We start from the raw sequence: 26840 nt of genomic DNA, 5'->3' as shown, positions 1-26840 counted from the left end.
CTGAAGTGAAACAATGAAATTGAATTTTGCACAATATTAGAGAAGGATAGGGTTCTCTAACACACCTCTCCACAGAGCAACAACAGCTTTGATTGAATAAGGTGTTATCTCAACAATGTCAAGTCTACAAAGAAGTAATTGCTAGAACGAAGGATTTTTTAGCTTTTGGGTATATTATAATGTTGATGACTTCAGATCTTCAGTAGGAGAGAAATCAAGAACCTGACAAACCTGTTCAGTTTGATTTGGTAAGCTTCCGGTCTGTTTAGGGCTTTGCCGTTAATCTTAGGTGCAAAGGATTTGTTTAGTTGTTATGTAGTATGTGAGTAAAAGATAGTTGTTTGTTAGAAGGCACGCTGCCTTCTGTGGAGGAAAGAAATTCTGATAATGGCTTTTAATTTAGTTCAGTTTTTGACTGCTGGTGGGTTGATTTTGGTTAATATCTAGGAATTGCTTGAAGAAGACTTGCTGGTGGTTAGTCCCAATGCAAATCAGACCATTAAAACTTAATCTACATGACAGGTCAAGTTTCAGTCATTGGCTGGGTAATTCTGGTGGTGTCATTTGCGTTTCTGTAAGTATGAGTATGAGTTATATGAGTATCAATTTTCCTAATTTCTAATTGAGAATTAGAAACATAAGAGGGCTGGTCTGCTTTGTACAGTTGACATGAGCATTAGAGGTGCACCGTTCAAAACCCAATTGAGTTAAAAATGAGGCAATCATAGATGCTTTCAAAGGAAAGCAATGTTGGTATTCTGGCACTGTGCAGATAATGATGCTGCTTCTTAAACTCCTTGTTCAGTCTTCAGTCTCTTTGTGGTTTTCTGTGGCTCAAACCATGAGGTTTTTCATCTGTCTTTACAAAAATAGTATCTGCCTCTTTCATAGAGTTTTGAGCTCCTGTGGAGCAGGAGGTTTTGAGCATCCTCGTGGAGTTGAGGTTTAATCCATTTGTACTTACTGCATTAATTGATGGAGATATTTGGATGGCATCTTTATTAAAAATGAAAATAAAAATCTATGTTTATAGAAAAGCAGCTGGTAACTTAGATTTATGTGCTTCACAACATCAAATTTCTTACTTGTAACAGTACATTCTGTGTTCAAGCATCAAATTCACTAACTGAGCTTAAAAAAACCACCCCAGTCTGCTAAGGACAGTAATGCTGTATTTAAAAGTTGTTTAAATTTTTTTTTTTTTTGCTTCATTTCTTATTTTTTGCCATGTTTTAAATTTAGGATGCTGAGATGCTAAACAATGAGATGTTTAGGTTGGATAGTAAAGCTAGACTTGCTCTATTATCTGTAAATACTAAAATTTTTTTCTCCCCATAGATAAATATTTTCTGGCCAGGAACTTTAATGAAAGCTAAGCAAGAGTCGCTATTGATATTTGATTTTTCATTGTCAAAAACATAAGCAAATATATAAGTAAAGTCAGAGGTACAATTAAATGTAGGTATAAAACAACACCATGCAGATTATATCACTCATTCTTTTTACTCTGCTTGGGTATGAATTTTTATTAGTTTTTTATACATTGTTCCCATCTCAGATCCTGAAACGTGTTTCACTGTTGAATACAGATCTTGCCATAATTCAAGATGTGTGCTTCAGTCACTGGAACTTAAAAAACAAAGTAACTGCTATAAGCAAATTGGAATAAATAGTAAAACTTTGGGTGATGTAATGCAAGGGATTAAAATGTAAGTATATATCATAAAAATGTAAGTGTATATCATAAATGGATTTATCTATGTAATATGACTTTTTCAGGGTCTCTTGACAACAGGAGTAGAATTCGAATCTCTTCCTGCAGCTCTTTCTCTACCTGCAGAATCTGGTCTCTATCCGGTAACTCTTGTTGGTGTTCCTCAAACTACCGGACAAATCACTGTCAATGGTAAGGGATCTCTTCAGTCATTCTCTTCCTAGCAAAACAACCATGTGTTTTACATCTCTGTGGATCACATAAGATCGTATGATACATGTTAAATTGATGTCCTTTTTATATTTGACACTCTGAATTCTCCTCAGTATGTAAAAGAAAAAAAAAAAAAAACAAACCAAAAAAATCTGTTTTCTATACTAGACTTCAGTAAAAACAGCCTGATGAATCACTTGGTTGCAACAGCAACAGCAGTAATGAATGCATATTTACAGTATCTCATGTGTGAGGGGAAAAGGAAAAGGATAATGAACTCAAACTTCCCTTTATTAACACTTTAATTTGGAAAGCTTAGGAGGAGGATTACTTGAACTTTTTCATGAAAATGCAGAAGATAATCTTGCAGTTCATTTTTCTTAATTAATCGTGTTCATGTAAGATTACAGAAATCTTTGCAGATTGCTTCTGTAGAAACAATTTAGCCAATATGCATAGTCTGTTGCAGTCAAGATATCATTTCATTAATAAGCCTGAATACAATTGTGTTTGTAGTAAGTAAAAAGAATTAAAGAGCTTTTGTAGAAGATGAGCAGATTAGTCTCCTAGAAAAGGAGGTATAGATGAAGATGATCGATTCAACGCGTAGTAGGACTGAATCATCTTACCAACACACAATTTTAGGTATGTGTTCTTGGACTACAGAGTTATGGGAAAAGAACCATTTTAATAAAGCTAAACAAAAAGAAGATGGCTTTGAACTTGAAGGAACTCTGTTCTTACTGAGTTTTTCTTAAGTGCTTTTCTGTCTGCTCGTAAAATGATTCTTCATTCGATTTTTTTTTTTTCCCCCCAGAAACTATTTCAGTAAATACAGAATAGCATCAAAGCATTCAGAACATTTGTGCTGTAGTTCTCTGTTTTTAGTTTCACATACTAAAAATATATTGCAAGTAGAGGAGTTGATTTCTTTACTTGGCGGCTGTTTGTGTATCAATGTATCAAATTTTTCTTCAGGTATAGCTTGTATTATATTGCCTGGCAAGGAGTCGGTGTAGAGGTACTTTCCTACTAAATTTAACTTTTAGAGGATAAGCTGTGGTCTTTTATGGCAGGTGTCTGTGTGTGTATGCATATATACTTTTCTTTTTTCCCTAATTAATTTCCTTTAGGATTCTTTTATCCTTAGCTTCTGGACACAGTTGAGACTTTCCTATAAACATTTTTTGGAGGAATTCGGGAACTGTTAACATATGTTGAAGAGTATCAAGTTTTATGTGCACCAGTGGGTTAGGTGATGGGGTATAAAAGGGTGGTCTCTATACTATGACTTGTGATGTTGATCTTTTAAAGCATTCCACAGAACTTAACATAATGCATGGTAGAAATCATGGACTTTTTTTTTAATTTTTTTTTTTAATTTTACATGTCACAGATACAAAGGCGTACGTGTCTGTTGTTTGTATGTTGTCAAGTAGTTATAAATGTTGTTATTTAGGGGATTTGAAAATGTTTTCCATATTTTGTGTCCTGAGAACATTCCCCTATAGAAAATGTGGTGGTTTGCGTAGCAGAAATATTGGCAAAACCTGACTAGTAGCTTAGTTCTCTTACACCTTTCAGAAAACAGAAAAATTCACAACATACTGGTGTTTTCTTCTAAAAATCAGGTTACCATACTTCAGTTTTTGGAGTCTTCAGTGACTGCCTTCTGGACAATCTACCAGGAGTGAAGACCAATGGCTGTACTGTTGAAGTCATTCCAGCTTTGCCAAGGCTGCAGATCAGTACCTCCCTTCCAAGGTAAGAAACTGAAATAAATGATAATGATTATTTTATTTGGTCGTATTTAAGCGTTAGTCACATGCTGAATAAAAACTCCTTCATCTGAGTATATAATCAGTGCTTTAGTAAAATAAGACATAAACTATGTCTGAGCTATTTACTTTGGAATATAAATCTTAAGTTTTTTGTTTTACTGCTTGAAACCTTGGAATTTCATAGAAAATATTTTGACATTTCATTAACTGAGGTAGTGTAATGATTATTCATTATTAAAGTCATACTTTTAAAAGAATGAATCCTTTAAAGGCTAAGTGTTCATAGAGTCCTGAAGTAAAGAGGTAATCCATGGAATAGTGTAGTTAGAAAGGGTGCCCCTGAAGGTCATCTGGTCTAGGATCTTGCTCAAAGCAGGGCCAGCTTTGAAAGTGATATGACTTAAATGTTAGATCAGGTTGCCCAGGGCTTGATCTAGTTAAATTTTAATTATCTCCATGGGCAGTGTTTCTATTACCTCTATGGGAAATCAGTTCCAATGTCTGACCACACTCAAAAAAGTAAAAATGACCCCCTCTTTTTTTTTTTTCTTTTTTTTTCTTTTTTTTTTTTTTCTCCAATTGAACAAACCCAGCTCTTTGAACCTGTCCTCATATGTCATGTGCTCTAGCCTCCTAATCAGTTTCATAACCCTCTTCTGGACTTGCTCTAAAATATCAATTTTTCCATTGTTCAGGAGGGGCCTAAGCTTGATACAATACTACAGAAACAATATGTTTAAGAGGGACAGGAAGAATCAACTAAAATAACTTCTGTATACACTCACCAAAAAGGACACAGTAGTAGGGTGGGGTTTTTGTGGAGGTTTTTTTGAGCTTTTTTCCAGGAAGAATGTGGCTAATTCCATGGTTGTAGAGAGATCTGGTAAGACACTGATTCAATTCAATTTTTGGAACTTTTCAAGGTTCAAGAGTATTCACCTACTAAGCTGCATGTTGATCACTATGTCAGTCTTGCCATCCATCTATGTTTTGCAAATAGTTATAAAAGTACAGAGTTTCAGTTTTCAATTTTTTTGTTTGGTTGTTGTTTTTCTTTTTTTAATATTCCTTTTAGCTATGGATCAGGAAACAGCCTTTTGTTACTTACTGCCTTGATAGCTCAAGTACCACAGGGATTGTTCTATTGATTGGAAGATCTCAGCTCCATTTATGATCCTTAGTAGTATGATCATCAGTGTTGTATGTCACAAAGAGATGTATATGTGTATATATATATGTAATTTTTTTTCTGGTTGTGTTCTTCAGCATGGTTTAATTAGTAAAGCAAAGGAACCAGTTTGGTGCTGATTTTTCTGTACTGAATTCTACTTTTCTAATGTGGAATGGGCTGCATGGATGGCATTGTATTACAAAGATAGAAAAGTAATATCCTGATGAAGACAGCAAAATAATAAAATGCTGCAATTGAGTTATGTGTTGGTAAATTCCCTATAAAAATTCTGCTTGATATGGAGTCTGTGTGGTTTAGCTGTCATCAAATTGAATATTGGCTAGCCAAAGTTATGAATATATTAAAGAACACGATGGGGTTGAAATACAAAGGGAATTACAAATATTCTTAAATGAGCATAATATCTGCTTTTTTTGGATATGTATTCAGCTGATAATGTGGAACATTAACAAGATTTTCTTTCTATATTGGTATGTATTTACTTTTTCACTGGTGTTACATTTACTTTTCATTTCTTCAGATGCTTTAGTTTCAGTAGTCAGTCTTGGTTCCTGTGACATCCTGGAAATTCGGATACACTCCTGGCTACCTTGCACTATGCCAGAGGTGTCTCTGTTTACCATCACTTACTCCTTATCCCAGCTTCTATAATAACAGCGAACTGCCTCATGCAACTCCTGTCAACAGTGTTTTATCCTTTGGGCTCTCCAGAAGATGATGTGCTTTTAAAAGACATGGTGAAGAACAGAAAGAAAGAAAATTCTTAATTTACAGACAGCAGGCTAAAATCTGAATCCGATTTCTATCCTTGCATCTTGCTGATTTGCTTTACGTGTACATAGTAAATGTAATAGGAGTCTGCTACAGGCCACCCAACCTAGAAGACCGAGTGGATGAAGCCCTCTATAGACAGATAGGGGTGGCATCATGTTCACAGACCCTGGTTCTCATGGGTGATTTCAACCACCCTGACATCTGTTGGAAGGGTAACACAGCCAGACATAGGCAATCCAGGAGGCTCTTGGATTGCATTGAGGACAACTTCCTTCTGCAAGTGGTTGAGGAGCGAACAAGGAGAGGAGCTATGCTGGACCTTGTTCTTACCAACAAGGAAGGGCTGGTAGATAGGGTCAAACTCAAGGGTAGAAGGGTAGCCTGGGCTGTCGTGACCATGTCGAGTTTGAGATCCTTGAGGCAGTGAGGAAGGTGCACAGCAGGCTGACCACTCTTGACTTTGGGAGAGCTGACTTTGGCCTCTTGAAGAATCTGCTTGGTATGGTGCCGTGGGATGAAGCGCTGGAGGGAAGAGGGGTCCAAGAAAGTTGGTTAATATTCAAGGACCACCTCCTCCAAGCTCAGGAGCGATGCATCCCTACAAAGAGGAAGGCAGGCAGAAAAGCCAGGAGACCTGCATGGATGACCAAGGAGCTCCTGGACATGACCAAAAGCAAAACCGAGGCCTATAGGGAGTGGAAACAGGGGCGGGTAGCCTGGGAGGAATACAGAGGAATAGTTTGAGCAGCCAGGGATCAGGTTAGACAAGCTAAAGCCCAGATAGAAGTAAATCTGGCCAGGGACATCAAGACAAACAAAAAGTCCTTCTTTAAGTATGTCAGTGAGAAAAGAAAGACTAGGGAAAATGTGTGCCCTTTCCGGAAGGAAATGCAAGAACTGGTTACCCGGGACAGAGACAGAGCTGAGGTACTCAATGACTTTTTTGTCAGTCTTCACTGGCAAAGACTGTAGCCACACTGCCCATGACGCAGAATGCAAAGACGAGGATTGTGAAAATGGAGAACGGCCCACTGTAGGTGAAGATCAAGTGCAAGACCACCCGAGGAACCTGAAGGTGCACAAGTCCATGGGACCTGATGAGATACATCCGTGGGTCCTGAGGGAACTAGCAGATGAGGTCGCTAAGCCACTAGCCATCATGTTTGAGAAGTCGTGGCGGTCTGGTGAGGTTCCTGCCAACTGGAAAAGGGGAAACATAACCCCTATTTTCAAAAAGGGAAACAAGGAAGACCCAGGGAACTACAGGCCAGTCAGTCTCCTCTCTGTGCCTGGCAAGATTGTGGAGCAGATCCTCCTGAAAACTCTGCTGAGGGACATAGAAAACAAGAAGGTGATTGGTGACAGCCAGCATGGCTTCACCAAGGGCAAGTCATGCCTGACAAATTTGGTGGCCTTCTACAAAGGGGTTACAGTGGCAGAGGACAAGGGAAGACCAACTGATGTCTTGGGAAGACCAACTGATGTCTACCTGGACTTGTGCAAAGCGTTTGACACTGTCCCACACGATATCCTGGTCTCTAAATTGAAGAGACATGGATTTGACAAATGGACGACTTGGTGGATAAAGAACTGGCTGGATGGTCGCACTCAGAGTCCCGGTCAGTGACTCGATGTCCAAGTGGAGAGCAGTGACGAGTGGTGTTCCTCAGGGGCTGTACTGGGGGCTGTACTGGGGGCTGTACTGTTCAACATCTTTGTCGGCGACATGGACAGTGGGGTTGAGTGCACCCTCAGCAACTTTGCCGACGATACCAAGCTGTTTGGCGAGGTAGACACACTGGAGGGGAGGGATGCCATCCAGAGGGACCTGGACAGGCTGGAGAGGTGGGCCCAAGCCAACCTCATGCAGTTCAATAAGGCCAAGTGCAAGGTCTTACATCTGGGTCGGGGCAATCCCAAGCACAAATCCAGGCTGGGCGGGGAATGACTGGAGAGTAGCCCTGAGGAGAAGGACCTGAGTGTGCTGATTGACGAGAAGCTCAACATGAGCCAGCAGTGTGCGATCGCAGCCCAGAAGGCCAACCGTATCCTGGGCTGCATAAGAAGAAGTGTGGCCAGCAGGTCAAAGGAGGTGATTCTGCCCCTCTACTCCACTCTCGTGAGACCCCACCTGGAGTACTGCATCCAGCTCTGGAGTCCCCAACATAAGAAGGACATGGACCTGCTGGAGCGTGTCCAGAGGAGAGCCACAAGGATGATCCGAGGGCTGGAGCCCCTCTCCTATGAGGAGAGGCTGAGCGAGTTGGGGCTGTTCAGCGTGGAGAAGAGAAGGCTGCGGGGAAATCTTATTGCGACCTTCCAGTACCTAAAGGTGGCCTCCAGGAGAGCTGTGGAAGGACTTTTTAGTCGGGCATGTAGCGATAGGACGAGGTGGAATGGCTTTAAACTGGAAGAGGGCAGGTTCAGATTGAACATTAGGAAGAAGTTTTTTACTTTGAGGGTGGTGAGGCACTGGCCCAGGTTGCCCGGAGAGGTTGTTGAGGCCCCATCCCTGGAGGTGTTCAAGGCCAGGCTGGAGGTGGCCTTGGGCAACGTGGTCTAGTGGGAGATGTCCCTGCCTATGGCATGGGGGTTGGAACTTGATGATCTTCCAGGTCCTTTCGAACTCTAAACCATTCTATGATTCTACGTTTGCGTTGACACCCATCTTACCAACTTTTGATGTTAGGCTCTATTCTTAAGAGAGAGTCTTTTCCTGACACAGCACCTTAATTTTTATAGCTGATTGTTTTTGGAACCTTCTACTGGAGCTGAGATGAGTTTTCTTAATTTTTCAATGAATTTATTTATTTTTGAAGTATTTGAGATAATCTTGATACTCTATTTATTGCCTTGCTTCTTTGTACGTGAAACTGCTGATATGTAGGAAAAGATTTGTTTAAAAGGTCAAAGATACATAGCTGTTTATTATTTTCTTTAACATTTGATTGATGTATAGTAATTTTTGGGGTGATAATTATATTGGCAAGAATAATTCCAGGCCTTTCTAGGCATACCATAATGTCTTGTTAGAAATGTACGCTTTTTTTTAAAATTCCTCTTTGTTATGGAAGGTCAATTTGAAAAGCTCAGTCTTAGCAGAAGCTGTAATAGAATCATAGAATCATTTAGGTTGGAAAAGACCCTTAGGATCAAGTCCAACCACCAACTGAACACTGCCAAAACCACCACTAAACCATGTCCCTCAGCACCACATCTACATGTCGTCTAAATACCTCCAGGGACGGTGACTCAGCCACTTCCTTGGGCAGCCTGTTCCAATACTTGACAACTCTTTTGGGGAAGAAATTTTTCCTAGTGTCCAATCTAAACCTCCCCTGGCACAACTTGAGGCGATTTCCTCTTGTCCTATCACTTGTTACTTGGGAGAAGAGACTGACCCCCACCTTGCTACAACCTCCTTTCAGGTAGTTGTAGAGAGCCATAAGGTCTCCCCTCAGCCTCCTTTTTTCCAGGCTAAATAACCCCAGTTCTCTCAGCCGCTCCTCATAACACTTGTTCTGCAGACCCCTCACCAGCTTCGTTGCCCTTCTCTAGGCTCGCTCCAGCACCTCAATGTCTTTCTTGTAGTGAGGGGCCCAGGCGTTATAGGTTGCTTTCTTGATAAGTACTTTGTAATATACTGAAATGATTGTGCAATACTGTTTTTCTCAGAGTTGTGTTTATGGGCAAAGAGGAAACACACTTTATGTATAAAGCAAATAATTTACTGTTTTTATCTTAATAATTCCTGTATTAGCCTGTTGTTAGTCCAGATGCAATTATTATAGAAGAAAGAAAAAGAGAGAGAAAAATACTCTATACAGAAGAAGAATCACTATTAATAATACACTTAAAATTGCTGTACACACAGGTCTTATTTTGTACCTGTTTTCCTGGTGTTATGCTTGTAGTGCTCCTCTGGGTCCTAAGGTTGGTATTTTCAGTCTGGTGGTACAGCACGTTGTCAGCTTCTGGAGACCTTCACCGAGAGGAATATGATGTTGATGGATTGTTTTTTTTTCACTCTAGAAAACACTTGAAGCCATTTTTGTTTGCTAACACATTTTTACACGTATTCTTTCTTCACTCAAGCTCCACGTTGCATCCAAATTTAATATATGTGGTGCTTGTTTTGTACATTAGGTCCTTGTTGTCTTTGTTACTCCTGAAAGCTCTTTTTACCCAGTTCCATGTCTGCGTTTCTTTGACTTCTAGTGAATTGTTTATAGCTGTGAGGTCTCCGGTGCTAAGCACGTGCCTCGTCTCTTTACCATCGCAATGCCTCTGCTATCATACCAGACTTGTGTTTCTCTACACAAGAGAGAGAGTCACTGTTTTAGTCATAAATATATCATTCTACCTAGAACAACTGCTTTTTACTACTATCTGTATAAAACTAGGGTTGTGATGAACAGAGGTAACAGAAATAAAGCAAGTTAAGAGTAGCCACCAGGTCAGAAGAAAAATTGCTGCTACAGTAAGTACAACCAAAGTTGAAGGCAGGTCAGGACAAGTTCAGAGCAGGCACTGAACCATAGAATGGTTTAGGTTGGAAGGGACCTTAAAGATCATCTAGCTCCAACTCCCCTGCCCTGGGCAGGGACACCTCCCACCAGACCAGGTTGCTCAAAGCCCCATCCAGCCTGGCCTTGAACACCTCCTGGGATGGGGCAGCCACAGCTTCTCTGGGCAACCTGTTCCAGTGTCTCGCCACCCCCACAGTAAAGAATTTCTTCCTGATATCTAATCTAAATCTACTCTCTTCCAGTTTAAAAACATTCCCCCTCATCCTATTGCTATACTCCTTGATAAGGAGTTCCTCTGTGCCTTTTCTGTAGGCCCTGTTTAGGGACTGGAAGGGGCTATAAGGTCTCCCTGGAGCCCTCTCTCTGTGGCTCTTAATGCCCGAGCTTCAGAGTGCTGCAATGATAATAATTAAATTACAGTAAATTTTAAATTCTCAAATAAAATGTTTTAAGTCTTTGTTGTCATAGATGCGTTTTGAAAGACTAAAATCTGTTCTTGTTTGTGGAGACTGCTTATCTTTGCTAAGGAAGGATAGGACAGAAAGAAGGATAGCAGAAACACCTGCCAAAAGAAGTTACTGAACCTGGGTTTACCAACAGATTTATCAGTCATTAATCTCAGTAGCTTTTGCCCTTGTGTCCTTGATCCCTTCTGACCACTTTGCATTAGCATGAAAAATACAGTCAGAAATTGAACCTCTGCCCATCTGGCTCGTTCTGCGATCGTCCTTCTCGTTCATGTTCTAAAGAGTTCATTTATATTCACAATTTCACCTTTCACACAGTGAATTTCTTCCAGGGTCCTTTCCCATGAGGTTTATGCCCTCTGCTGTCCACTAAAACTGCAGTCTCTCAACTCCTGTATTTTCTTCCAAGCAAAGGTCAAGGTTACTGCTCAATTCTCCGTTATTCATGATGTGTTGTCATAGCACTGTGCATATGTGCTATTTCAATAATTGACTGGTTTGACACATTTGTTACTTTAAAATAAAATGCTTGATATTCCTTTAAATGAAGTCTCGAGTTTCTGAAGCTTTAGACATCCATGCATTTTCTCTAGCACATATAACTTGTAGAATAATTTTTGTTTCATCTCTAAGTTATTTTTACAATTTATTGCTCTACCAAGTCTAACTTACCTCATATTTCAGATAATGTTTATGGTCCCTTAAGGAAATGGTTTCTGGGTGAACACATGCGTAAAACAGTTAGTGCTGCTTATCTGTCATTAAAGGTGTTTCTGTCTTTATTCCGCATATATTGGTGGAGCTTGGGAATGCCTGACAATATAAAATAATGTATCCTCACCTGTGCATACAAAGGTTTCATCTGTTCTGAGGTTTCTTCTACCGGTTAACTTATTCTCACTTCTGTTATTTTTACAGGCTGATCAGAGAGCAGTATGGACTTCAGGGTCTTGCAGAGGACTCTCACCCTGGTTTCTCTTGTCTAGCACTCCAGTTTTTATTCTCCTCAATTTTTTTTTTTTTTATTGTTTCTGTTTTACATTCAGGTCTTGAGACTCATTGTTACTCAACCCTAGTGTTCAAACACTTAGTAGATCAGATACCACTTTTTTCCAGTTTGCTCATTCTCATGACCTGCTCTTGCTTTTTTGCTCTTTTCCCTTTCTTACCTTTTTTTTTTTGCAGCAATTTTTAACAAGCTTTCACAGTTAGGAATACATATTTTATATTGTTTGAAATCTGACTTGTCTTATGCATAAAATATTAACGTTTGTCCTCAACGGTTATAAAAAATGACCCTGGCTAAAAGGAGAATGGAAAATGATATCAAATATCTTCAAGATTGCAGAGCAGTAGTTTCTGAGTCTTCAAAGAATAGTTAATAGAATATTGTAACTTTACAGGATTTTAACATGTTTATCGTAATATTTTGTTTGTCTATGTGTCACGTTTTGTAGGTCTGCTCATACGCTTCAGCCTTCTTCAGGGGACGAAATCTCCACTAATGTGTCTGTCCAGCTTTACAATGGAGAGACCCAACAGCTCATCATTAAGTTAGAAAATATTGGAACAGAACCACTGGAAAAACTAGAGGTGACAGCGAAAACAGTCAACACTAAGGGTGCGTATGCTGATTTATATTTAGAAAATATAATGAACACTTTTTCTTTGATAAAAGGGGGACTAGTTGCATTGTGCTACTTTTAGGTCAGTTTAGAACAAATATCATAATCCCTGTTACAGAACTGGAATGATTCAGTTTGATTTTATTGTAGGAAGATAGAAATGAAAGAATGTAAGAAGATGTAGAAAGAAAATGAAATAAATTGTAGAACCATCTGTGTGTCAAAGGGTCACCTGCTTTTTGGGAATCTCGATTTCATTTTATTGTTACTTGGGAAAAAAAAAATCCTGAGGCAATAACTAGTAAAAAGCAAGAATCTTGGCTCTAAATTATTTTCTTCTTCTGTCTAAATACACTGATTAGTGAATTAAATAAATTACCATTAGCAGTAATGTTGTCCTACTTGAGGGAGTGGAAGTACATAAGCCTACTTCTGTCTCACTCAGAGAGCATTAAGAAAAAAATGGGATAAAAGACTTTAAAGAACAAGGCAATAAATAAAATAAGCTATTGTGAGTTAAAAGAATAATTGAAGGTATGGAAGAAATACAGTAGATCTGCTTCCACTTATTTGTCCTAAAATACTCTGTACTTAATAGTATTAAAAAGTAGTCTGATAGGTGAATCTTGCTTTTGTTTTGTGATGTGTTTTATCATTTTTGGTTTGTCCTCTGAGGCATTGTTACGAAAGTGATATTCGCAAAAGAACTGCAGATGACAAGCAATATAATCTTTACTTACAATAGGAATACCTTATTTTATTGCAGGTTTTATTCTGTCATTGCCAGAGTATTAAACTGCAGTGTGATACCTGGTGATTTTTGTTCATTTTGGTGTTGGCACTCGTAATTTTTTTTTTCAACAGAGTATCCTCTTCTCTGCAACCTGAGAGAATAGGACTTGCCAATCATCTAAGAATAGATTTTCTGTCTGAGACTTGTTACCATGAATAATTTTAGAAGCTGAAATGTATGATGACTTACTGTTCTTATTTCAGTAATTCCAACGTGCTCTTACTGTGCTAGGTGCTGTATGTATATAACAGAAAGACCAAATACAGCACGCATATTAAATGGTGAAGTTTATGTAATGAAATGTATTAAATGGTGGAATATATGGGCCTCTGAATCAGAAGTTAATCAGACTCTTGGTACATAATGTTACACAGTCAATTGGTTCAGAATTTTGAAAAAGAGGCCCTTGTCAATTTTGAAACCATCAACTCTGTTACAATGTTTGTTAAGAACAATGGGGAAAAGGAGAAAAGTTGATAAACTCAGCTTTGAGTTCCATAAAACTTTAATTTTACTTCATCCTTCATTTTCTTTCTCTATAGAAAATGTTTACAATGAAGCCTCTGTGTATTTGACAGTCTTTTAGATGTTATTAAGCATGATAGTAATTGTCTTTATCAGAAAAGGGAAAATTTCTGATGAGTAAGTTGTAAAATATGCCTGCTCAAAAATGTAACACTTAAATCACCACTTCAGGAAAAATAGAAATGAGAGTGAGTTTTGGGAGGCACTGAATGATACCTGTTCTTAGAGTGTGAGAACCGTGCCATCGTTATCGTAGAGTCGTGGAAGTCTACGTGGGCAGGGACTTCTGGAAATCATCTTAAACAACCTTCTTTTGAAAGCGAAACTCTAGATTAGGTTATCCAGGGTCCTATCAAGCAGAGTCTTCAGTTTCTTGGATTGTCCAACAGGAGTGAAACGCACCCCTGTGTTTGGAACTGTAAGCTTGAGATGAACCGTGTTATTGGAGGAAAATACATACTTAAATAAGTATGACTTTTTACATGATGTGTGCTGTGGGTATGATGTAAAGCGCTGAAAAACACTATCTATGGCCAAAGAACTGATGGTCCACATTAAGCATGTAATAATTATTTTATTTCAAATTCGATTGCATGTAGGTCTTGCAAAGGGTGGACCTTTGCTGTTTTTAATGGACTCTCTTCCGTTTTAGTTATTATCATAAGTTGATATGAATGCATGAGGATGGACTCACGGTACAGTGTGACACATGACTTGGGATTCTGGCGATCAACAGGGAACTAAAGATTTGTAGTGGCATCAGCTTATTTTGGTCAGTGAATACTACATGCATGGAAATAATGTGGATACGTCATTAAACCATCTCTAATACCAACAAGAACTCTGAACTTAGTGTTATATATCAAATTGGGAGCATACACAGATGCTTATGAACTATCTGTAGTGCATTAAGTTGTCTCTTGGATGTTCTTTAATACTCCTCAGCTGAAATGTGCTTGTGATTTAAACTGCTCAAGGCCTCCTTGAAAGCTGTTAGGCATCTTCATCTGCCATGACCACAGCTTGCCTGTCAACTTGGGAGCCCATGAGAAGTTGTCCAGTTTCAGCCAAATACAAAGAGCTTTCAATCATCCTTTGTTTCACCTGATTTGCTTTGGTTCTCTTAGTCTTGGCAGTTGCTCGTAAATCTTTCGCAGCTGCTGCATGTCTGCCTGTTTGACTTCCATTTCCGTACCTTCTGTTTCTGGGGCCATAACTTTTAGCACAAAGATGAATGCTGTAAATGGCAAATATTCTCATTTTTTTGTTGTTGAAATTACTGGGTGGGATTAGCTGTTGCAGTGCAGTGGCCTGACCTCCCTCCTTTATTATGTTAACTATAGCCAGTCACTTTTCTCGAGGAAGCCCACTTCTCTGGCATTGTTTTCAGTGGTGTCTTGTAAATGAGAACCTCTGGAGATCAGGCTTTCAAACTTGCCTTCCCTTACTTCTTCTCTTCTGTTTCTTTCAGGTGCAGCTCTTTAGCTTTTCCACTCTGGCCCTCAGATAAGTGAGCAGAAATCGCAGCTCACCCTGCACAGTTTGTAAAGGACATCACAGAGTTTTTGAGTCCTTTAGCAGCCATGGGTTACGGAACAGATCCTGAGGCAAATCAGCAAAAGGGACTTGTCATGCTGCCACAATAAACATGTCTGTCATGTCTTTTAATGTCTCATTGCACTGCTCGGTCTACCAGGCTGTGGTATCTGTAGGTTGGACATCACATGTATACTGTCAATGTCAACTGTGTTTCACCTTATATTGTCCCTTACCAGGTCAGATGGTCTAATATTTATTTTAGAATGATGACATGTGCAAAGGGGGGTGCCTTTCTCTCCTTTGTCTCCAGTCAGCCCTTGTCAGAGGCTTGTTATGTCTCAGGGGTTGCGCACTAAAAGCTTTGATAACCCATCTATTTGATACACTCAGGGGCAAATGTAACCCTGTGGTTTTCAAACTTGAAGCACTGCGAAGAGTGTGCCAGGCGTTCTTACCAGCCTCACAGGTTATTAGGCTCCAGCAGTGAGCACCAACTGCACACCCTGAATGAACCTGGAGGATGATGCAAAACCTCAGTGATCTTTCTTAGAAGTGGTTGACCTCTGGAATTTAAACAGAGAAATAAATTCACCTGTCTAGCTGTATTCTTCCCATGGTCTTTGAACACATCTGCTTGCGATCTCAGCTGTTTAGCTGTGCCAGGCCACAAATGAAAAATCTCTGAGGTCCATTTTAAGAACTGTGAATATCCTGGAATAGATCTATTTACCTTCCCGCCCTCCCATCCCCCCACCCCCCCAAACAAAACTGTAAAGTCTTTCAAATTAGAGTTGGGTTATGTTCCGTAGAGACTTGTGAATGCAGGCAGGCTTTTCTCCAGCTAGTCCAAACGTCCTTGTGAAGGTGGGATGGCGAGGAGCGTTGGTAATCCATCCCCAGTCTAGCTGCTGTAGGTTTACTATCTGGGTTTCTCAGCTCAAGTCTCTTCCTCTCTGCCCGCACTGGCTGACTGATATCTTCATGTTTTTGCATGATTCTTACTAACTCTTTTTTCCACTCATAGGATAAATGTCAAATGGCTCGTGATTTTGGAGCGTTTTTTCCTCCTTTTAGGGATACTTGCTAATTGCCTAGAGGAAACTCTGCTAGATTTATATTGTAAAGAACATAAATCCTGCAAGTTCATTTCTGTCTACCAGGTCTGAATTCAAAATATTCTGTGTTTTCTCCTCAATTTCAAGAGGCTGTATTTCCTCAATCACAAAGGGAAATTAGTATTAATAATGTTGGTACGATGCCTATGAGCTGATGAACAATTAGTGCATTTAACCCTGTAATTCTAGTGTGCACAGCCCACAGTTTCTCATTTTAAAAAAAAGGTGGTGGGTACTCTGCAGTGCTAAATAAACAACTTTCATTTTTACTAGAATTTCATGCACTTGGAGAAGTTAAGAGGTATGAATGCCAATGCTGATGCATTTGGAACTGGTAGTTATTTTGAGGTCCTGTATATTCTGCTAGGAATATATACTTCAGCTGGTGAGGCATCAAGAATCAGACATGCAGATTACCATAGAAGCCTGAAGAGGTTTGTTGCATTGAAGCACATCATGTATCTTCTGATAATACTTCCATTCAGTGTAGAATCATAGAATAGTTTGGGTTAGAAGGGACTTTTCAAGGCCATCTAGTCCAACCCCCCTGCAATGGGCAGGGACTGACCTTGAATGTTTCCAGGGATGGGGCATCTACCACCTCTCTGACCAACCTGTGCCAGTGTCTCACTACCCTCATCGTAAAACATTTCTTCCATATATCTAGTCTGAATCTCCCCTCTTTTAGTTTAAGACCAGTACCCCTTGTCCTATCGCAACAGCTCCTGCTAAAAAGTCTGTCCCCATCTTTCTTATAAGCCCCCTTTAAGTATTGAAAGGCTGTGAAAAGGTCTCCCTGGAGCCTTCTCTTCTCCAGGCTGAACAACCCCAACTCTCTCAGCCTTTGAATTCAGAGATGTGGAGTACTGTGGTCTCATCCTTGTGAGCTAGTTGGAAACTGCTCTTGCATTTATATTCCCTTTCAACTGCTCAGCTTGAGAAGCAGCAGTTGTTTTGGTTTTTTTTTCTACAGACTTCACCTTTCAGCTGTAGTCTGTTTCATTTTTCTTTCTACTTTCTTTCCTTTTGTCCTAACCTTTAAACTCTTTCCCCTACTCCTCCAAGTGTCTTAATTAAATTGCCAGTAGCGTTGCTAGCATCTCACTGGACCTCCAGGCTGAACTGCATCTTCTTATCCTCCTGTGGGTTTTTTATTTTTTAAATCTGTGTTTGTCAGGAATCCACAACTGTGCTCAGAACACTACTCCATGTAGATACAGTTTCTCTGGTACTTTAAGTTCAGTTTGCAATTTTGAGCCTGTCTGCAGATCATGATGGTTAATAGAGGATTCCGTCCCATCCTGTCCTGTTCTCCCACAGGAAGACAAAGGCATAAACATTTAAGAACTGTCCAACTAGGGCTGATGGTCCATGTGGCTCGGTAGTCGCAGGACATAAGGAGATGCTGCTGAGGGACAGCATGCAAGTATTGCCGCTGTTGCGGTGTTTCTCTTGTGCTTGCTGTACATACATACATACATACATACAAGCTGTAGTTGCTGTACATACATACTCCCTTTTAAATAGCCCTTTGTGGACTTGCTCATACTCACTTGATTTAATGAGGTCCTTTTGAGTTTCTTGCCTTTGCCATTAGTACTTCCCTAAAGGATTTTTGAAAGTTACTCAAGGTAAACTCTCTGGAAAGGAATCTGATCAGGTGGTGAATGTAATTTGCAGAACAATTTAATGCTGATAGCCTTAAACATTGTTATTGAAAGAAATGTCTTTGTCTACACTGTTGTTCTATAAAGCATTTTATGAAAAAAAACCAATAAAATCTTGGCAGCTCATAAATTCTATGCCTTTGTAATATATGCAATTGAGATATTAATGTTCAAATATACAAAATACTAAATACACATTGCTAGTCTAACTTGAATTTATTCCTATTTAAGTTAAGTAATTCTTAAATTCATCATTTTGTGTTTTTGTTTATTGACTGGTTATCTTAAGAACAAATAATTTTGAGAGAAATGGAAGCAGTCCTAATAGCATGAATTTGTGATGGTGGGAAGGTAAAAACAGATTATGGCTTCTCGTAATGGTTTTAATGTAAAGTTAAATACCCAAACAAAGAGTTAAATTATTTCAGTAAAGAATTTTGTAGATGCAATTACATTAAAATAAACCATTTGTGCATCTTGGGAAAGATTAAATTAGGAAAATGAGGAACATAGCAAAAAGTCAGATTTACTTGGGAACTTAAGACTGAAAAGAATTCCAGGAATTGAGGTTCATGCTTTTCTATCGAGTTTCTCTATGCAAAATGCCAGTGTTGATTTTTTTCTTTGGCAGACCTTAAAATCTGTTGAGTTAGATTGGCTTAGGGAAACCCAGAGTTAGATTGTGGGTAAGCTATTAAATGGTATTTGTTATGGTTTTAGTAATTTAGTATCCAGTAAAATGATAAAACAAGTTACAAATTTAAACTCTTGACTAAAAGTTGCTTGTAATTTCAGTTGTTTGCTAAGTACAAATTTTGGACCCTAGAAATGACTGAATACAGGTTTATCCCAAAAGAGACTCATTCCCACTGACCTGAAATGTTTGAAGCCCTGTGCCGCAGCATAATGCACTGTAATAATGATAACGGAGCAAGGTGAAGAAAACATCATTAAACTATAAACTAGTGTCAGATAAATATAAACTAGATTTTTCTCTACAGTTTAACTTTTAGCTCAAGCATGTAGACCTTGTTTTGTTATTACAGGTGAAAGTATCTGCCAGGGCTATTCTCACTTGGAAAATCTTTTCACTCGCATCTTCAAGTAAATTTCCTGCTTAATGAAAATACATTTTGGAAACAATTTTTTAATTAAACTGAAGATACACTCAAGTGCTTGGGATATGTAATTCTTCCTTACTCACACTGAGAAAAAACATCCCTTTAGCATATCATGTTTTTACGTATCAGGAAAAGAGTATAAGGATTGCTGTACTTGAAGTTAAGCTACTTCTCTTTAAGACAGAAGAAAATCAGAACAGTGATATGGTTACAGCTAAATCATTAGATGAGGTGGAGGTGACTTTAAGGAAACGATTATTAGGAGGATGTTTTATTTTTAACTTATCTTTGTTCTTATAAAGAAGTCTATAATATTGATTTGATGTTGAAAGACACAAAACAACAATTGACGGTCTGTGAGAAAACTAAATCTCAGGCAAAGCAGTTATTGTTTAGGCAGAAGTTAATGGAAAATTATTCACTTTTTTTCCTTCCCTAGGTGCAGTCGTTTTTGTGCAAATGCACAGAGTTTGGACTGGAATTCCAATTACTTTTTTTGAAAGACCCTTAATTCTAGATTGTTGCTGTTGAGGCAGTCTTCCCAGCCCATTTTGTCACATGTGGATCTTAGATGATGGTTTTGGAAGGGCTCCGAAATGGCAATACACTAAATTGCTCTTAAACATAGTAGCTTGGTATGAAGAAGAGATGAACTGTGTGACTTCCAGTGGCCCTGTGTTAGGCAAAGCAATGCTGAAATGGTGTTGAAACGAGCCTTTAGAAGAATTCTTTGGTGTACTTCAGAGATAGTATGCATTGCTACAGGGATTATTTATGAAGTGCATAAAAGAAATAAGAGATTAGCAGATATTTCTTGTGCCTGTTTAGTATATGAACTAAGATTAATTCAGGAAGAATTCACTGTGTTATTGTGCCATTCTAGTTTGTAACCACCTTCTCTGTCATTCTTAAAAAAATAATTTGCTCTTGCGTAAAATTCATAGAATATCACTTTTTAGATCACTTCTGCTGAAGGTACTTAAATGTCCATGACTTTTGGTTTTGGCATATTTCGGAGCGTGAAGTAACAGGTAACTAACCCTTCTTCCTGAAGTGGACTTAATTAACCCTCTGCTCTTTATTTCAAGAGGGGTCTTTTGATGTTACTGGAATAATGAGACTGAATAACTGGATAAAGTATCTCAATGTATTGATGAACAGTAAATATTGGGTGTTTTTCTCGTGTTACTTTCTGACACTTTAGGCTTAGGGCGGAGGAGCTAATAATTAGAGATGCTGTATCTCATGTGGACCAATGATAAACAATTTCCCCAACAAATATCTTTTAACATGAACTATTCTGTCTGGCGGCTTCTTTAATATTTGGGTCTTGTATACTTTATGCTTCTCAGTTTTGAGAAAGGACTTTATTTTATAAAAAATGGAAAGCCAGTGGTCTTCCTAGCCTTCTCAATTGTGTTTCAGAATTGTAACTAATTTATTTTAGTGTAATGTTTTGATGAAATGTTTTTTGCCTTCATGTGCCATTTCCTGAATTGGAGTCTGTATGATTCAAAACTATACGAACTTTTAGGTCCCCTTTGGGCTGTGTTCTCAAGTATTCGAAGTGTAGATTTAATGCAGCCTATTGTGCAATATTGTTTTTTTGGTAGTGTTCTTCACTTAGATTTGTATTTTGAGCTTTGTGATCTACATGGTTCCAGGTCAATGTCAGTAACCTCTCTAATGTCTTTCTAGTGTTACATTTATTTTTAATGCCTAAATCTGAATGTTTCAGAATATAAACAGAAAATGACAAATCAGTTAATACTCTCTACAAGTTATAAACTTAAACTTCCTTTACACAGGGGTTATGCTTATGAAACTTTTCCTTGTTTTAATGCAGAGAAGCTGTATGGGGACTTCCTGAGTTGGAAGTTAGAAGATACCCTCTCCCAGTTTCCTCTAAAACCTGGGAAGATCGCAACATTTACTGTAAACATTAAAGTAAAGCTGGACTTTTCATGCCAAGAAAACCTTCTGCAGGATCTCAGTGATGGTGAGTTTTTAATTTCTCCTTGCTTTGGAGGGTTGTATGTCCTTCTGAGAAACGCTTATTGAATAGTTGTGCCATTCATTTTAAAATACATGTGATGTGGCTGCATATTTTTCTATTTGTGTCTTGTAATGCAAAGATAATTCTTCAGTGAGCTGTATGGATTGGAGACTAAATTTTTGTGACAGCTCTGGGCATGATAGCCTGACCAAACTTTCCCATCATGAGACCTTGCTCTGCTATCTTTTTAAATCTTTCTTGACAGAGTGTTTTTGATGTGTCTCTTTGTATCCTTATCTTATGAAGAAAGAGAAAAATAGTTTGCCACCATCAGTGGGTTTTAAAGAACAATAACGTTAAGTTGGTCATTTAGTTATCCAGGATTGTAGAATTCTTAATCGTGGCTGACTGGTTTTGCCAGCAGTGACATACTGAAATGTAGGGCATAGTCCCCCTAATATTTGTACTGTAGGGAAAGTTTGATGTGCTTAAACTCATTGTTTCTTTTGGATAAAAAAAAACCCTCAATGTTTGCTTGTATTAGAATTATCTGGAATTACAAGTACCAGATACTTGTAATAAGGATTTCCTTTTTATAATAAACACACAGTCTCACTGAAGTAATTGCTATACTCTGTATTTTTTCAATTGCCTGATATATTTACAGTGATTGAATTAACTTGACAAAACAAGATATTCCTGTGTTAAAAAAAAAAACAACAACATTATTATTTGGAGTGTTTTGCAGGATCCAGTTGCAGGTATGCAGTGTCAGTATAATTAATTTTTAAAAAAATTAAATATTTTCAATATAGACAAAATACAGCAAAATGATATGCATAGCTTATTCACATTGAATAGAACGCAGTTCTGTGAGTTATCTCGCAAATGCATTTAGACAGAAATTATATTAATTATTAGTAAAGATTAAAACACTTCTTTGTTTTTTAAACCTCCCTCGTATAAAATACATAAATTATAAAAATATTTTAGGATTTAACTGCATGAAACCCATAGTGTTGCTACACTAAAGTTGACTTTAGACCTTTTGGGAAAAAAAAAAAGCAAGCTGATAATGGAGGAAGACCACACCCTGATACTACTGTGAAAACACAGCTGCCAAGGAATTGAGGTTTTGAGAAATGCCCTTGATAGGAAATGTAATTCCGTACAGCACAAATTTGTGCTACAAATTCACAGAACTGCGAGGGTGGAGGAGCAGATTTGACACTTACTGTAGGATGATTTTGCTGTTTCAGGAGTAGATGATACCGCATTACTTACAGATCCCTGACCTTGTGGTCCTCATGCACCCCATAGGTGACCACTCTTTTCAATGCAAATTCTAATGGTTTATTGCTTGCTTATTTTATAAGAACTTTTCTTAGATCATAATTCAACTCATTATCTATTACATTGTATGGAAAGGGTATAGGCCAGTTGATGCAAAATTTAAATTGAACTTTGGAAATTTAGCTTTTATATGTTGACAGGTTAACATTAACAGGAAAGAAATCAGAGGCATGGAAATGAGGAGGAACTTGATCAATTTAATCAATATAACTTGAAAAATAATTATCAAAGTATTTTAAAAGATAGACATTACTGTATTTAGTGCTGGTTCTGTTGACTTAATTTTTGTAACTTCTAAATATATATTTATATAAAATTTCCGTCATCTTCCCTGTCTCCAAAAAGCTTTAAAGGTACCCTGAAAGCTGCACTTGCCCAGTAGTTTTTCAGATTAAATAACATACAAACAAAATATTCTGTAGAAGGAGAAGATAACTTACTTCTTGGTATTGACATTGAACAGTTGTGGGATTTGGGCCTCTGTTTCTTTTACCTGCATCGAACTTTTATGGGACCACACATGAACAAAATCCTTGAACAAAAATTTTACCTTGCTATTTCTGCCTACAGCTTCTTTGAAAGGTTGTGTTGCTGAAGCCTGGAAGCAATTCAACGTTTTCTCATTCGGTGATGATAAAGGAATATAATCCCTTAGTGTTTCTTTAGAATTGTGCTATCTTTGGGTGCTACATACTGTGTGTACTTCGAAAGTATTATTAGACATGGCTAAGAACACTGACATTTTTACTTGCTTCTTTAATTTTTCTATATTGCTTTTAACTTTACAAATATTATACTTTCTAAAAAGGCAGGTAACATCCTGATGTGAAGAACAGTAAAGAGCTAGAAAAATCAATGGCAACTATGACATGACTTTTAATCATATGGTAGCTATGGTACTTTTTTCTTTTGAAGACTAGATTTACAATGATGATCAAAATACTTTCGTCTTTTAAAAGTAATGCCCTTAGCAGGGCATCTGTTACTTTGATCTGTTTTCATTTGCTGCTGAAATTGTTTCCTTTTACACTGTTTGTAATCAGGACATAGTACAGAAAGGATAAATTACTGATGTTTCTGATGATACACTTATCCAATTGGAAAGTAAACTAAGTTATCAATCAAAATTGCTGATCTAATTCTTGTGTGTTGATGGTATACTGTCTCGTAAAGAAAAATGTTAGATGTTCTTCTAGATTAAAGGAAGCAAAAACACATGAGTGGCTGTACAGGATCAGATCAATGACCGTCTAGTCCAATATCCTGGCTGTGATAGTGGCTAAAAGCAGATGCCTGTGGGAGAATATAGGGGGAATCATGAACATACATGTTCCGTTCTGCTTTTGGGCTCAGAAACTTCCAGAGCCTGATACGGTTTCTCTGTTTTTTAGGCATTGTTAGTCATCCTTAGTGGGCTTCTCTTTCATAAAATTCTTCACTCTCTCCGTCAGCACTGGTACAGTATGCTCTGGCAAGAAGAATCACAACTAAATTACTTCTGGCAGCTTTGCACCTACTGGTGTCCTTCTGATATTACCCAGTTCTTGTATTGCAAGAAACAGGTAACAGTACATCTTCGAAACGTCTTACCTACACTCATGATTTTATACATTTCCTCGTGTTATTGCCACACCGGTCTCTTTTCACAGACTGAAGATTTCTAACTGTGGCTTAGTTGTCCCTGTTATGGGAACAGTTCCGTACATTCATCAGCCTTGTTGTCCCTTTTGAACGCTTTCAGTTCTATAGGTTTGAGATAGGTCGTACACACTATTTGAAAGGTGATCTGTGTATTTCTGTAGTGACCTAATGATGCTCTTTATTTTGTTTTATATTACTTTCCTTATAATAATGCAATAATGCACAATTTGCCATTTGCTTTTTTGACTGTTGCTGAACATCGAGGTTGTAGATTCATGAGTCTGTGAACCATAGCTCCAGGATCTTGCTCATGAACAGTGATGATATGCTTAGAGCCTGTTATTTCACATGTAAGTTTAGGGTTGTTTTTTTCCGTTAATTTATACTGAATTTCATTTGACATTTTATTGCTCAGTCATTAAGTTTTGTAAGGTCCTAGCTGCGGTGTCAGGAACATGCCATTCTGTCTGTGTTGTATAGGCTTCCATACTGGGAATTGGGTTTATGCAAATACAGCCTAATGATGGAAGAATGTACTTCCCATTAAAGCACGTCATTTAGGGTTGTTGTAACAATCTGGATTGCCTTGGTTTATTATCTTTGGAATTAATTACTCTGCAAACCCTTTGAACAGCTGGGCAGGTGTTCTAGAGGCACTTGGTTAATTAGGATTAGGAAGACCAGGCATACATCTTGAAGGCGGTTGACCAAGATTCAGGCTTCCCTGTTTGCTGCAAAATGCCAATGAAGCTTTGGATCTGCTGTCCCTCAGCTGGATGGTTCAGGGTTCCTTCTATGTGTGTTCTTGGTTCTCTGGTCAGGAAGTCAGTGTGTGTATTTAATTTGATTCTAAGGCTGTTGCACTGGGTAAGACAGGAGGAAGCACTTGTATCTGCTTGGTACAACCAGGCTTAAGGAGCTTAAGCAGTAAGGTCACTGTTAAATAAAAGAGGTCAATGGGATGCTCACGTTATAAGCATAATCAATTCTCCTTCCCAGTCATTATACTTTAATTTCTGAAATGCAGTATTTCCCTGATGCCGAATGGGAAAAGAACAATAGCTGCTCTTTCTGGATTGCATTATATATGGTTAACTTGTTAGTGGGAAGCAGTCTTTTAAGAAAGCTCCTGTTACATGGGGATAATGTCTTGCAAAATTAATGAATTATTCTACAATGAGTACCTCATTATGTTAAAATGTTAGTGCTTATTCATTCTGTGTATAGGGAACCTAAAGACAGGTGTGAGAATATTTAAATTCATAAACTCATCAAAGGAACTAATTAATTACATGCTAAGAGAGAAGCAAATCTATGCCTTAAGTCTCTCCTTCCCTTCTCTGGGGGAAGAAAGGTTGCAGAGAAATAACAGCGTATTTCTAAAAGCAGTGATCTTGAATATTTTTCAATATTGGTATACAAACCCATTGTCTGTTTCATACTCACTTTCTTGCTTTTCTGCTTAAATGGATATATTTTATCCACTTAAAGTTGTTCCTATGCTTATATAGTGTACAGACAATATATTTCTTTGTTAGTAAGATAACCTGGTTTTGAATTCAAATGTAGTCTTGACAGGTCTTCTGAAAAACTAAGTAGTCTAGAGGACTCTATTAGGATAATTATATTACTGATGATGATGATGGAAGTCCTCAGAGATATTTCAGTACGATCATTTACATATTACTATGCTTGGTTGCCTTTATTACATTTAATCATTCAGAATATTTTTTCAAAGTGACTTCATTTCTAACGAGTTTTTTGTCTCTGCAGTTTGAAGATGTCAGTTTTCATTTTGGTTGCACAGTTAATTTGAGTAAATGAGGGGTTTTTTGCTGCTGTTTTTTTTTTTTTACTACAAACACCTCTGTGTCCTCGATAAATTAATCACTGTGTTACTTCAAAAATATCCTTAATTTTTGGAGAACTTTTCTTACAGACTTCTTGAGTTCCAGCTTTTGTGCTTACAGAAGATGAGGGGCCTTTTTCTCTTCCAGCTGCCTTTTAGTCTCGATAAATAATCTTGTTTTATCATTTGACTGACACAGGGTGGGGTTTTTTTTAACAGTCTATAAGTGCCATAGGACCTGTATCAATTCTACTGGCTGCTATATGAACATGTAGTAAGAGGTATTTCAGGCCCCAAATCTTTACAATGTAAATAGGTGAGACAGACGTGAGGCAAATAGCAATAAATTTATGATTAGCACATACAGGCTGATTGACCTGCCATTCTGTTATACTAGCTCTTTGCCGAGGCACTTTGTTTCAGCATCTAATGTAGCGTGCATAAAAAATCTCCGGTCTTTGATTATGAATTTCTTTACACTTCATTTGCTCCCTTTTGTTGTATTCACCCTTATTCTAAATTTAACTTCCAATTCCAGTTTAGTTAGTTCGCCAGCCTCAGGAAGGAATCCTTACTTACACTGCGTTCGCTATTCTTAATTATTCGCTATTTCTTAATTATTATTACCATCCTCTTCAAATGTAAAGGAGTCTCAAAGAAGTGCTTAGTCTGCTACGTGTCGTCTCTGCCCTGCTCCTGGGAGCCGGAGCTGATGCACGCCTGGCTTTGCCTGGAGCACTGCTGCTGCCTGCGCTCTCTCCTGCGATCATCGTCAGGGAGGGAGGGAAGGAACCGTTTCTTAACGCCCACCTGTAGTGTGAAGGGTGAAGTGATGATATTGCCCGAAACTCTGCCTACTTGCGTTCCTGCCCTCTTTGTTGCTGCAGACGGCAAACTCCTTGAATTCTGCCTGCTTTCAGCAGAATACAAGATCATTTTTTCTAGG

At 38.2% G+C, this 26840-nt stretch overlaps 1 protein-coding gene across 1 annotated transcript in view; it reads left to right on the top strand.

The window, feature by feature from the left end:
• TRAPPC9 (trafficking protein particle complex subunit 9) overlaps window positions 1–26840 on the top strand; it is a gene marked incomplete at both ends in the record, with an annotated part of 532119 nt that overhangs the window by 75173 nt on the left and 430106 nt on the right. The window contains 4 exons of the mRNA XM_082499259.1: window positions 1780–1906; window positions 3559–3691; window positions 12128–12291; window positions 20902–21054. Coding sequence (XP_082355385.1) covers window positions 1780–1906; window positions 3559–3691; window positions 12128–12291; window positions 20902–21054 — 577 coding nt within the window. The remainder of the gene's footprint in view (window positions 1–1779; window positions 1907–3558; window positions 3692–12127; window positions 12292–20901; window positions 21055–26840) is intronic.

Source organism: Vanellus vanellus, assembly GCF_965231255.1.
Source record: "Vanellus vanellus genome assembly, chromosome: 2".
Lineage (NCBI taxonomy): Eukaryota > Metazoa > Chordata > Aves > Charadriiformes > Charadriidae > Vanellus > Vanellus vanellus.
The sequence above is the reverse complement of the archived record's forward strand: the minus strand, read 5'-3'. Positions and strand labels throughout refer to the sequence as shown.